General features: G+C 42.0%; 2 protein-coding genes across 7 annotated transcripts; both read right to left on the bottom strand.

The window, feature by feature from the left end:
* Positions 1 to 2,517: 2,517 nt before the first annotated feature.
* mylz3 (myosin, light polypeptide 3, skeletal muscle) lies at positions 2,518 to 4,904 on the bottom strand. The gene is made up of 6 exons (XM_061778026.1): positions 4,776 to 4,904; positions 4,408 to 4,435; positions 3,548 to 3,691; positions 3,292 to 3,462; positions 3,125 to 3,202; positions 2,518 to 3,046 (listed from the first exon to the last, which is right to left on the bottom strand). The coding sequence occupies exons 1-6, from the start codon at positions 4,776 to 4,778 to the stop codon at positions 3,018 to 3,020; spliced, it is 453 nt and encodes a 150-aa protein (XP_061634010.1). The 5' UTR covers positions 4,779 to 4,904; the 3' UTR covers positions 2,518 to 3,017.
* A 1,307-nt stretch (positions 4,905 to 6,211) lies between these two features.
* Positions 6,212 to 13,222, bottom strand: lancl1 (LanC antibiotic synthetase component C-like 1 (bacterial)). 6 transcript variants are annotated; one of them, XM_061777865.1, is made up of 10 exons: positions 13,017 to 13,222; positions 12,811 to 12,912; positions 12,616 to 12,733; positions 10,623 to 10,833; positions 8,451 to 8,598; positions 8,217 to 8,363; positions 7,958 to 8,140; positions 6,854 to 7,030; positions 6,666 to 6,738; positions 6,212 to 6,578 (listed from the first exon to the last, which is right to left on the bottom strand). In XM_061777865.1, the coding sequence occupies exons 2-10, from the start codon at positions 12,895 to 12,897 to the stop codon at positions 6,502 to 6,504; spliced, it is 1,221 nt and encodes a 406-aa protein (XP_061633849.1). In that variant the 5' UTR covers positions 12,898 to 12,912; positions 13,017 to 13,222; the 3' UTR covers positions 6,212 to 6,501. The 6 variants fall into 6 exon arrangements, with proteins under 6 accessions (XP_061633849.1, XP_061633875.1, XP_061633841.1 ...); XM_061777891.1 differs by having other exon boundaries at positions 12,816 to 12,912; XM_061777857.1 differs by having other exon boundaries at positions 13,033 to 13,222.
* Between the last annotated feature and the right edge of the window lie 317 nt (positions 13,223 to 13,539).

Genomic DNA, 13,539 nt, shown 5'->3' with positions numbered 1-13,539 from the left:
ATCCACACTTTTCTTTGCAGACTGAAGCCATATAATAGTTTAGTGGAACCTATTATTTTGTCACCTCCACCGCTATGGCCTGCTACTGTATCCAATGGTTTTAAATGCTACACAAGACTACCCAGAAGTACTTAAAATTTTCTGTCTTTTTTCTTGCTATCAGTTGATATTTTCTTTCATTCTAGTATGTTTGATTGCATTTCATGTCTCGCATGTATTTTATTGGATGGCCGTTTTTAATTTAGTGATTATTTCTCATAGCACTTGAGTAAGCCTACGTACAACTAGTGATACATGTTCCACACTTGAGAAATCACTGTTCCAATCCAATTACTGTGCCCTGTTCATGGTCGGGTCTTCTTTGTGATCTGGTTGTGTTTTTGTGCCACACGAGAACATGTAAACTTTTTCCATGTTTGACAGTTACATAAATTTAGTAATTATTCAATCATAACATCACTTTACATACTTCCACAAACATTTATAATAACACGAAGGTACTATAAGCATTTGTTTCTGTTGCAAATCTCCTCCTTTGCAGTCAACCTTGACTAAGGTACGCCATTTACTTTTTCCCTTTTAAATGTTATTCAATTTACAGTTTTTTATTACATATACAGGTGTATATCAATACATTAGACTATTTTGGGAAGCTCAATTTATTTCAGTCGTTCAATTAAAAAAATGAAACTCATACAGTATTTATACAGTATTGTGTAGATTGACTACATTTACTTAAAATCTTGCTGATTATAGCTTACAGTAAAAAAAAATAAATAAATTGACCATTGATCCATTTTTTACAGCACTTGTCCTCATTAGGCTCCCGGGTGAGCTGAAGCCTATCCCAGCAAACTCTAATTCATTGAGCTGCGCCTGCTGTATATGCAGTACATTTTCTCTTGATGTAGCCAAATTTTGCAGCTTATTTGTTGCTCTAAGCGTGTGAATGAAAGATCAAGAACAGACTGAGCTGGGATGTACAACCCTAATCCCAATGAAGTTGGAATGTTGTGTTAAACATAAATAAAAAGAGAATACAATGATTTGCAAATCATGTTCAACCTACAATTAATTGAATACACTACAAAGACAAGATATTTAATGTTCAAACTGATAAACTTTATTGTTTTTAGCAAATAATCATTAACCTAGAATTTTATGGCTGCAACACATTCCAAACAAGCTGGGACAGGTGGTAAAAAAGATTGAAAAAGTTGAGGAAAGCTCATCAAACACCTGTTTGGAACATCCCACAGGTGAACAGGCTAATTGGGAACAGGTGGGTGCCATGATTGGAAATAAAAGGAGCTTCCCTGAATTGCTCAGTCATTCACAAGCAAAGATGGGGCGAGGTTCACCTCTTTGTGAACAAGTGCGTGAGAAAATAGTCGAACAGTTTAAGGACAATGTTCCTCATCGTACAATTGCAAGGAATTTAGGGATTTCATCAACTACGGTTCATAATATCATCAAAAGGTTCAGAGAATCTGGAGAAATCACTGCATGTAAGCGGCAAGGCCGAAAACCAACATTGAATGCCCGTGACCTTCAATCCCTCGGGCGGCACTGCATCAAAAACCGACATCAATGTGTAAAGGATATCATCACATGGGCTCAGGAACACTTTAGAAAACCAATGTCAGTAAAAACAGTTCCCCGCTACATCCGTAAGTGCAACTTGAAACTGTACCATGCCAAGCAAAAGCCATTTATCAACAACACCCACAAACGCTGCCGGCTTCTCTGGGCCCGAGCTCATCTAAGATGGACTGATGCAAAGTGGAAAAGTGTTCTGTGGTCCGACGAGTCCACATTTCAAATTGTTTTTGGAAATCATGGACATCGTGTCCTCCGGGCCAAAGAGGAAAAGAACCATCCGGACTGTTATGGACGCTAAGTTCAAAAGCCAGCATCTGTGATGGTATGGAGCTGTGTTAGTGCCAATGGCATGGGTAACTTACACATCTGCGAAGGCACTATTCATGCTGAAAGGTACATACAGGTTTTGGAGAAACATATCCTGCCATCCAAACAACGTCTTTTTCATGGACGCCCCTGCTTATTTCAGCAAGACAATGCCAAACCACATTCTGCACGTGTTACAACAGCGTGGCTTCGTAGTAAAAGAGTGCGGGTACTAGACTGGCCTGCCTGCAGTCCAGACCTGTCTCTCATTGAAAATGTGTGGCGCATTATGAAGCGTAAAATAGGACATCGGAGACCCCGGACTGTTGAACAGCTGAAGCTGTACATCAAGCAAGAAAGGGAACGAATTCCACCTACAAAGCTTCAGCAATTAGAGTCCTCAGTTCCCAAACGTTTATTGAATGTTGTTAAAAGAAAAGGTGATGTAACACAGTGGTAAACATGACCCTGTCCCAGCTTTTTTGGAACGTGTTGCAGCCATAAAATTCTAAGTTAATGATTATTTGTTAAAAACAATAAAGTTTAGCAGTTTGAACATTAAATATCTTGTCTTTGTAGTGTAGTCAATTAAATATAGGTTGAACATGATTTGCAAATCATTGTATTCTGTTTTTATTTATGTTTAACACAACGTCCCAACTTCATTGGAATTGGGGTTGTACTTTGGAAAGGTTTATTCTGCAGTGAACAGAGTGAATATAAATAACAGTCTTCAGGGAGGTGGGAGTCTTTGGCGGTCAGTCCACTGCCATTCTCCAGGACCTTTGGCGCTGCTGGGCCAGTGATGGCTCGACCGAATGAGGTGGCGGTGGGAAGGGGAGGGTTCGGCCCTCACTTGATGAGCGGTCACCACTGCTCCCCCGTTTCCTCACCTCATGTAGCGAGTGGAGACACGCCCCCGGTGGGAGGTGAGTGATGTGGTCTACAATGGAAAGGGGATGTCCCGAGAAAGGAGGGTTGAAACGGAAAGGAAAACAAAATAAACAAGTTGGGTTCGCTTCAACATCCCTTGAACAAAGTCCTTGTCTTTTCTTGTTGGTCTTCCAAACAGTGTCCGATGTCCTGAACACGCTCCTGCTGCGGCCTGCTTACACGGACATGATGTGCTTGACAAAAGCTGCAAATAGAACAGGGAGACAAGATTTAGTACCCAAGAAAGAGAATGACAAGGCATATACTGTGCTGGGAAACATACCCTCATAGTGCACACTGCCATTCTCATCCTCCTGGCCGGTCATGAGGGCATCAATCTCGGGCTCACTCATCTTCTCTCCTGTTGGCCGACATCGCTCCATGTCACAAATGATGCTCGACGTTTGAGTGCTTTTGTGTTTATTTGAGGGAATGCACGGTGAGACTCACCCAGGGTGGACAGCACAATGCGCAGCTCAGCACCCATGACGGTGCCGTTGCCCTCCTTGTCGAAGACGCGCAGACCCTCAACGTAGTCGTCGTAGGTACCCTTGGCCAGAGTATCCACCTGTTTCAGCATGGGCAGGAAGGTGTCAAAGTTGAGCCTCTTGTTGGCCATGTCTGCAGGGGATATCACAAGTGAAGGGGCATTAAGTACACACATCAGTTTGTCTGGCAAGGCATTGCTGAGCGGTCGTGTTCTTACCATCTGCGGTGGGGTTGCCCAGGATATGGACGACGTCCTTGTTGGTGGGGTTCTGGCCCAGAGCACGCATAATGTCGGCCACCTGGTTGTAGGCCACCTGGCTGTCACCAATTCTGTCAAAGAGACCGAAGGCCTCCTTGAAGTCTGAGAAGGAGAGATCATGGGAAATTCTTACACTTACTGGGATTTCAAAAAAAAAAAAAAAAAAAAAAGGGGTTTCACTTGATAATGGTGTTTGCCACCATGACCACCAGCTACTGTATGTGGCGCCATGCTGGCTCGCAGAAAGGAAAGGCTAAGAGGCAGTGGAGGTGATCTATTTTTGTCCATCAGACTGTCAAGATGGATGACGCTTTTTTATTTTGTGGCAACAGGTGTAGCACACAAACCACCCCCACCCCTCCTCTATTGCTCTCCATGGGGGTGGGGGGGGGGGTGCAAACTGATACCCCCTGATAGTTGCCATATAGAGACATGGCAGCACTGTTAAACTTAAACATGCTGACTGGGGGAGTTCAGGGTGCCGGTAACTACTCTAAAGCCACAAAATGAAGCCGACTTCTTTCCATTACACAATTATTACGTCATCAAACGAAACATACAAGATTTCAATGGCAGTGAGGATCCCAATTTGGATTCCTGACTGTAAGGTGACCTTGCTCATCAAGTCTGGATGCTAAACCTTCACCCCTGGTGTTAACAGTGCAGCTCATATGGTCGGCTCAGAATAGACATAATTCACATTCCTATGGCAACTGGAGCAGATTACGGTTAATGGGAACCTAACTTCACCGAACCCATGAACAATAGAGTACAGGATCTTACTGTTGAATGGCCATTGAAGAATCATCCTCACTTACCCTCAATTTGATCCGCTGTAAACTCGGTCTGTGACGGAAATTCATACAAACACACACACACACACAAAGATGTGAATCCAAATAATGTATCCATTAGATCACAAAGAGCAGACGCTTACTTAAGGATGACAAAATATTTCACTGTAAACTATTAAAAATGACATTTACTTATGTTTTTCACATGCTCATTTACAGTGTTGACATCATAATCTGGCAGTTCTGATCAAACTAAACAAGTCATTTGCATTTTCTTGTCTATAATTTCTTTCCCAAGATTCCATCCAAATTAATCCAAAAGTACCAATACAGTAATTGTATTGGTACCACTGCCCGACCCGAAAAGATTCACCACACAAGTGAGTACACACCATGTTGGAGAGTTGGAGATGCAGGAGAGGAAAGAACACAAGAGGCCAGTCCCGAGACAGAGTGGTCCTAAACCTTGGGTCGAGCACGCTCTTATTTATTCCGGACTCGTGATGTCACACATGCTAATGAGGCGACTCAAATGACACACTGGGACATCTTTAACTTTCTTAGGGCAAACAAGAGAGGTGAGCGGTGCGGCCTGGCCGTGGTAGCAGCAGGCCTTTAGATGGGGGCAGGGCTATTTTTAGGATCAAGACTTTGAGCCACAATAGTTAAAAGCATTTTAAAACTGCAGTTTTAAACTGTACAAGTATTTGATGGTGTTTGCCTTTGTCTCGTTTCAAAGACGAAAATAGACTTTGATGGTGAAAATGTATTAAACCTGTGCAGCCTTGTGACCCGCTTCAGAAGGCCTCAAAAGCCAGAGAGATCGTTTATACTTTTTTTTTTTGAAGCTCAGGAAGAAGTTTCCTCTTATTATGGTGAATTAACAGGAGGATATAACCACGCTGAAGATCCCATCTTCACCACACATTTACATTGAAGTGTATGAGTGATATGTCCAATCAGATCATGAACAGAAAATGACAATAACTGGGATGAACCGGCTTGTTCAGCATCACCACCACCAGCGCTCTCCATGGTGCTGAGACGCAGCCTGTGACTGTTGGAATCGTCTGCTAGTATGGGTCATGTTGGCAATCTTTCCTAACTACATAGTCTGTCGCTTGTTGATGGTAAACTCAAAATTAAAAAAAAAGGCTCAGAGAGCTGGTCTCGAAGATCATACACAGTTAAGTTGGTGAACAAATGACACAAACAGATTGATGTGTAACGCCCTTGATGCTTCGCCATCCGCCGTGTAACATACAAGTATAACCCAAACATAAGGGGGTTTGAATGAAAGGGTGAACCCAGTGAGGACACACCCCTGCACAGATGAGCTCTATTTTTAAACATTCCTGCTTGAGGTGTTCGGTTTCGTAGATGGGAAGGCGGGGAACGCAAACTCTCCTCTTGCTTCTCCGGCATGGCCCCTCCCGCCCGGCACGCACACAAACACTCCAACCGTATGTCACAGAGAAGGACCAAAGATTAAAAAAAGAGCGGTGGCATTGTGTCGCTGTGTGGCGTTTGGGGGAGTGTAAAGTATGAGCCTTATTTGGAAAAGAGAGCTGTCAAGCCATATGTTGCACTGGAGAAGAGGCACACAAGACAACACCTGACCCACTTGCTTCGAAGTGTCTGGGATGAAAGTGGTTAACACAGTCGTTGTCAGCTAACATTTTACCATCCCATTGGAATCAAGGGTAATCGACACTAAATTTAACCATCAAATTAAAATAACGCATAGTGAAAATGAAATCTTCCAATGGGGACCATTGGTGCCACCCTGTGGTGGGTTATGCTGCTGCACAAGAACAACAAGAGTTGCTGTGAGAAATCACTCAATTTATTTCCCCGACAGTGCAAAGGATGCATTTATGACAGCATAAATAGCAAATGGATTACATAACAAATGACAGATGACTCAAATTGTTAGCCGCAAAAATTAAAAGAACAATCTTTACATTTCATTGTGACCATTATGGTTGATGTAAATTTATTAGAGTAAGGAAATTAAGCTGGAAAAACACAGACATGACACATCCGGTCTTGTTGGGTCACAGCAGGTCATCTACCTGTTGATTTGAGGTTGGGGGAAGGGCTGCTGGGGAAAAAAAATCACACCTCGAAGGCTGGAAAACGTGCTTGTGCTGGCTGCAGTAGGTCGGCCAAAAAGTAGATGGTACCTGCCATGCCTACCAGAAGAGAAACAGTTTGGTTCAAGTCCATTTCTGTCAGTGACTCTGATTTATATTCTGAGAACAATATTTTAGCACTCATACCCTCAAAAAGTGAGAAGGGAGTATCTGGTGTTCTGCAGCCATGTGAGCCATAGTTCATGCACCAGTCTGCAAACTGAACAGCAAAGACAACATCTCAGTGTAGCATATCCAGAAAAGTACGCTACGTGCCATATAATTCAGGAAGTAGCTCAGACTGCGTCAGTAATACATCATTTCCGTGCACAAACCATGCAGGCTCTGTAAAGGTGCTTGAGATCCTGCGTTTGACGGTACAGAGCCAGGAAGGCATAAGCATTGCCTGCCGCGCCATGACACAGCCCGTAGCCTTTCTTCACCAATCCCCACCGCCACACAACCTCGCCACACTGCAGAGCATCCGCCAGGTACTGAGATTCTCCAAACACCTGCAACATCCAAAAAGAATTCATTAAGCTAGATCATAAGATGGTGACAGAACATGGGAGATATTATCTTTCATGTATTTTATATTGCTGAAGAGCATGCACACATGCATTTGTGACTGTATGATATTTCTACACCAGAATTTTGTATTTTTATTACTCCACCACCTTTCTGTCCTTTAACTACGTTCATATTTCTCCACCAATTCAAACCATTCCCAAATCATAATATTCACCTCATTGAGGACGTCCGGTCAACTTTTTTCTTTTTCACATTTCCAAAATTCCCACTTTTCCCACAATTTTCCACATATTTTCCATGAGAATAATTACCAGTGAAACAAATAGACACTTTTTCCAAATTTAACTCATCCTTCCATATTTCACAACTTATTTAACCGATTTAAACCATTTCAACTTCAAACTGTTGAGCTCATTTAGGACACATCCACAACTGTTGTCAGTCCCAAAATGCACACACTTTCACAATAAATCTCCAAAATGAAGACATATTTTACATATTTACCTCCTTCAACATTTCGTCACTGAATCAAACCATTTTAACTTCAAAATGTTCAACTCATTCAGAACATCTACAGAGCTATTTATAACATTCTCAAAATGCCCATATTTTCACAGTATACATTTTTAGCTCCTTTCACATTTCTCAACAAATTCACAAACTATTCCAACTTGAAACTGTTCAGCTTCCCAAATTCCCAAATTTTGACAATAAAAATTAAGTTTTTACATGTCAACCTCCTTTCACCTCTCTTGGCCAATTCAAAGCATTCCAATATTCTACATCTCAACAATGCAACTAATTCCACAGCATTTCAGTTTAGTGTCATCTCTTCAGCATTTCCACGCAATTTCTCAAAAAAAAAACACATTCTCTCTCTTATGAGAGAATTACAACTCTGCATTTACCTTGTGTGCCTGCAGGAGCATATAGATGACGCCCGGGGATCCATGGCACCAGTGCACTAGCAGGTCACGACCATCTCCGATGCAGGGAGGATAGTTCCCCGAGGGGAACTTAATATGGCGAACATAGTCGACGCTGGGTTTGACCATCCTCCGAATGTTCTCCTCAGCTGCAACAAACCCAGACTGCCAGGGTCCAAGAAGGTAGGAGTAAAACTGGGGGTTTCTTGCTATGCTAACGTCAGAATGATGGTTCCTTTACCTGCATGAGGAAGTAGTAAATGCCAGCCAATCCGTGGGCAGCGCCTACATATTGTTCATTGTACCACTCATAAATCAGGGGGCTTTGATTCTGGATGTGAAACTTCCTACTGAGGTGCTCGCCTGATGCCAAAACAGCCTCACTGATCTGAGAGAGAATACAATGAAACATTGCTGTTAATCAGTGACTATTAAAATAAGAAGCCAATAAAGGTGAATAATAATACTTTGTCACCTGCTGGATGTGCTGCAGTGGGATTCTGTCTGTGCCGAGCTGCTGGTTGATAAAGATGAGAGAATAGAGGTAACCCACGCGACCATAGAGGAGCTCGTCTGGCATCCCGCCTGAACCTTTCACAACAGTCTGGTGATACTGCAGCAGTCTGCAAGAGATGAAAGATGAGAGTGACACTCCTCGAAACAACACCCGTTTGACAATTAATGATGGGTAGTTTTACGATTTCTAAGTCTAATTAAATCGAAGTCATTCTTTAGAAATTGTGTGTGAATGCTGAAATGCTGTGGAATTCATTGAAATTCAGATTTGAGACTTGGAATGGTTTGAATCCGTCATGAAATGTGGAAGTAGGAAGTAAATGTGTAAAGATCGATTCATTTGGGAACTTTATTTGGAAAATTTGGGAATTTTAGGAGTGGGAATACTTCAGGATGTCCTGAATGAGCTGAATAATTTAAGGTTGAAATCATTTCATAGATCATTTCACTCTTGCGACTTTGTGAGTCCTGGGATGCATATGTCAAGGAAACAATGAGTCCCTGTAACTTATCATCACGGAATACAGATACAGGAATCCTCCGCTACATCGCGGTTTTTGCTTCACGGTTCCGCTATATTGCAGATTTTTATTACAGTTGTTACTCTTTAATCTTTTAGACTGTTTGTACAGACGTTTTGTGTTATCCATTGCTCTTGTTCTCTATCAATATATTACATTCAGGCCTGCCAAGATAGCAAATTATTTTAGAACAATAAAGTTTCCCATAAACCTTCAATATAAACAATAGTAGCAATGTTGTTGTTTTTTTTATGCCACTGATATAAAGACTTGTACACATATTACAAATGCTGCCCTGGTAATCAAACATATGAGCACAACTGTGTAATGTCCCTTCATTTACTAAATAAAAGTAGGGCTGCATTTCACAATAAGAACAAGAAAATAAAAAGACAAAGTTATACATGTTCAAATAAAGTGCTGAACTTAAGAAAAATAAAGCTAAAGCTAATACTAGAAACACACATCAGTCACATGATTCAATACTTCTGCTCACTTGAAAAGTGGGTGGCTTCAAACAAAAGGTGCTGTGTCTTGAGTTGTTTAACACACGTAGATGTAAATACCATGAAATAAAAGCTGGAATTCTGAACAGTTGTCTCATATTCATCTTTTGATCTGAAACCCAAATGTCTTCAGTGTACAACAAATACAAAGGTATTGCAATACTGTTGGAGGGGGACTGTATATGCACTTTTAATAAGAGCTCCCAGTGGGAACTTCCCACTTAACAGCCTTTGTGCATCTTCACTTAAACAGCTAGCATTTTGTGACATAATACATTAGGTTCATGGCTGTGCATTTATGAGTTTAGACCAGTTGACTAGGAATAAGACAAATATTCTCTGTACTACTACAATTTTTTGTTCAAACTAAAATGAAGAAACCTCGAGAGAGAAAAATATATCCATCTCCTTTGACCTAAATCCTCCCCCGTTTGTGTACATAATGATAATCCATTTTATTCTTATTCCTCTCTGGCCACATTTGCCACGTTTCTCACCTACTAGACTCAAATGTTTGCCACTAACGGATCATCAGATTGGTCATATGTCACACAGTGACTACACTGAGCAAATTCAGCGTCACATTTTGTAACCGCTGTCTTGGCGCTTCTTAGTCGAACGCTCCACTTCCGCGCCCATGCATTGGTGAACGTAAGCGCGTTGTGTCACATACGCCACTGCCGTCTCCCGTCTTCGCAACCGTCTCTGCGGTAAACCTGATTTGCAGTTTTGCTTTTCAACGTGCTTTTTGATGCGCAAAATGCGAATTTTGACCCGGAAACTGCAATGCGAGGCTGCTTAATTCAAGCTTTGCACACATACGTAGGTAAGCAATGTTGTGCGTCAGTGGACGCATATTAACAAAGCTTTTTACGTCCCTCATCATTTTTGTACGTCAGGGACGCGGGACGCATATCAAATGAGATCTCTGAATTTGAATCAGACATGAAATGTGGAAGGAGGAGGAGGTAAGTATGTAAAATATTTCATTGTAATCTTAATTGTGAAAATGTGTGAATTTTACTGTGAAACGTGTCGAATTTTGGGAATGTGGAAAAGAGTTCCCAAGGCGTTTTGAATGAGCTCAACAGTTTGTATTGTGACCTTCTGATGCACTCGTCGGCTTCTCCTGGCTTTTGCAGCTGTTGGTACACCACAGCGGCCACAGCCAGTGGCCCTGCGTCGCCACAAAGGAAAGTGACGTCATGGTTGCGGGTCAGGCACTTCAGACTGCGGCTGACGTGTTCCAGAGCCTTCTGGAGGAACGCTGGTTGCTTGAAAATGCGGTGGATGTGCAGGTATAGCAACGCAATTCCTGGACAACATAAAAACAACAACCACCAAGTAGACATCCCGCCTTACCGAATGTCAATTTGGATGTGAGGCACGATGACATCAATAAACAAATGTTTTCTGTTGACCCTAGTTCCATCTCTGCCTTTGCCCCGGTCAAAGCCTGATTGTTAAGTACTGTACTCCACAGTCTATCATTCTGGCTTGGCTATACATTAGGCCCATAGAAACACCAAAGTAAACACATACATACATGGAGATCGTATGGTTCGTGTGTCATAATAAATTTCTGAAGGGCCCCCGAGCTCAGTGCCCACACATTCTATACAGCTTAATAATTAAAGAGGCAGGACAGCGTGCAAAGAAAGAACAAGGAACATCCTTTACATCGAAGCATGAAAGGTCAAATTTGGAGTAGGAAGTTGCTCAAAGAAGCTGATTTCATGCGGGCTTTAAAAGAAAGGCAGAGCTACCCGTTGACTTAATCTCTCTCAAGCCCTGCAGAGCTTGATCCGATACTTGCTGAGTGTCAATAAAGTTCTCGTTGTTCAACAAGCTTGTATCAGCATAGTCTACCTTCAACATCAAACACCTCATAATATAAATAAATTATATCAGTAAATATATAAATTATAAGTCCAGTATTCTTCTCCAAAAACCGCTCACTTCACACACTCTCCAACCGTCACACATCGGCGTCATTTTCGAATGCAACCTGTCGTTTGAGCCACATGTCAACCGAGTACCCAAAACTACCTTCCTTCACTTTGAAAACACATAACCCAGCTCCACTCCTCACTTAGCTTCTCCACTGCAGAAACTCTAATATATGCATTCATCACATCCAGACTAGACCACTGCAACACCATACTATACGGGTATGACAAGAACCACCCGGCAAAGTCCTTCAGAAAATTCATCTCATCCAGAACGCAGCTGCCCGTCTCCTCACTCAGTCCTATTTCTGTGACCACATCACTCCCATCCTCCAAAACCTCCACTGGCTCCGTATTTATGAACACATCTGGCTTAAACCAGGATATCTGGCAAATTTCCTCACTTCAACGACTCAATACCAACACACTACTACGTTACATTGAGTTGTATGTCACCGTTTGTGTTGTTAGGTACGAGTTAGCTGATGTTTTTTCCCCTAGCTATACGATTCGGGTGGTTCTGAAATGATTCAGGTGGTCAGACAGTACTGTCACACTGTCCTCTGTTTGAATTGGAATGAGAGAAGTTAGTTGTTGTGTCACGTACATGTGATGATATTAAAGCCAAGGTGCTACTAAATAGCTTATTGACTGGAATAGGTATTTCTAGCCCATTTTGAGGGGTGCCGATCAAGCACCCCTAAAATATATCCTAGCACCCCTAAACCACTGATCCTAGAATCGCCCCTGCAAAAATCCTTTTCACACACAATTCATCACACATAATTACGAGTGGCAAGAGACAGAGCAATTTCCGATTCCACAACTAGTAAACAAACCTGTCATTTGACCAAGACTGAGCAACTGGACAAAAGAGACAAAACAAAAACCAAAAAAACAAAAACATGGTAATTTGCTTGAATGATGATTTTAGCCTTCTTCTCTACCGCAGAAGCTTGAATGTGTGAAGTGTCAATCGAAAAGGTGTTTTGTGAGATAACTTGCATTCAAGGAAGACTGAGCGGGGGTCATCATTTACATTTCAATGGGTCAATTCATTTTAAAATAGACGCCTGACATTGGCAGATTGTTTTTCCATTTTCATATATGACCACGTCACGTGACCAGCAGTTCAACGATGCGTTTACCTGCCCAGCCGGTGTAGGTGGTACAATCTTTTGGGTCGGCGGACTTGAGCCCGTTGTCCATGACAGCCAAGAGCTCATCGATCTTGCTGCTCAAACGCTGGGCAAACGCCGATGTCAGCTACAAAGGCACACCACGTCTAATTAACTTAACACGGACACGAATGCACTAATGTTTCCATAATGAGTGTGGATTACCTTGCCTTGTGAGTCAAAAAGCGACTGCGTGAGCTCAGGGCTGCCATCATAGTCTGGATAGGGATTCCTCAAGGCTCTCGTGTCCATTTCTCTTTAAATCGACTTTAAAAAAAAAACGTAAAAGATTTCAATATAAGGGACAAGTGTAAAACAGCAGGACGGTGAAACTGAACTGAGGCTAAATATAACGATTCAAAAACACCCACGTAGGAGCTCATGTACCTAAAGCGCTAACTTGGGCTAAAAAACAAAATACGTTGGTATGCACGAGAACTTGGTTTCAAGAAGAAATGCAGTTAATTCATTATTTTCGATTACATCGATATGCAGCAAAGCAAATTCAGCCCACGGCGGGTCCGCTAATGTTTATGTTTTTGTCCAATCTTCCTTGTCTTGTCTACCCAGCGCGGATTTGAGCCTTGTGAAACTCTACTGCCCCTACGTGGTAAGGAAGAAGAATCAAGCGTGACAGACATCTCGGCGGGCGGTCGTAGTGTTGGTCCCAGATCTTTTTATACGGCACAAAGGCATCCATCCATCCATTTTCCGTACCGACTACCCTCAGTAAAACACAATAAAACGTAATTTGTGGTCTTAAAGCTGAGCAGATTCACAGAAATACTATTACAGTGCATAATTCCATCAGAGATGCTATTAATATTTTAAGCCACTTTAACATTATGCAGTTTGAACATAAGCACTGTGCTTAAATAGGAACATTAAAAAAAG

The sequence above is a fragment of the Phyllopteryx taeniolatus genome, chromosome 1 (assembly GCF_024500385.1).
Source record: "Phyllopteryx taeniolatus isolate TA_2022b chromosome 1, UOR_Ptae_1.2, whole genome shotgun sequence".
In the NCBI taxonomy this organism is placed as follows: domain Eukaryota; kingdom Metazoa; phylum Chordata; class Actinopteri; order Syngnathiformes; family Syngnathidae; genus Phyllopteryx; species Phyllopteryx taeniolatus.
This window is presented reverse-complemented; position numbering and strand designations above follow the sequence as displayed.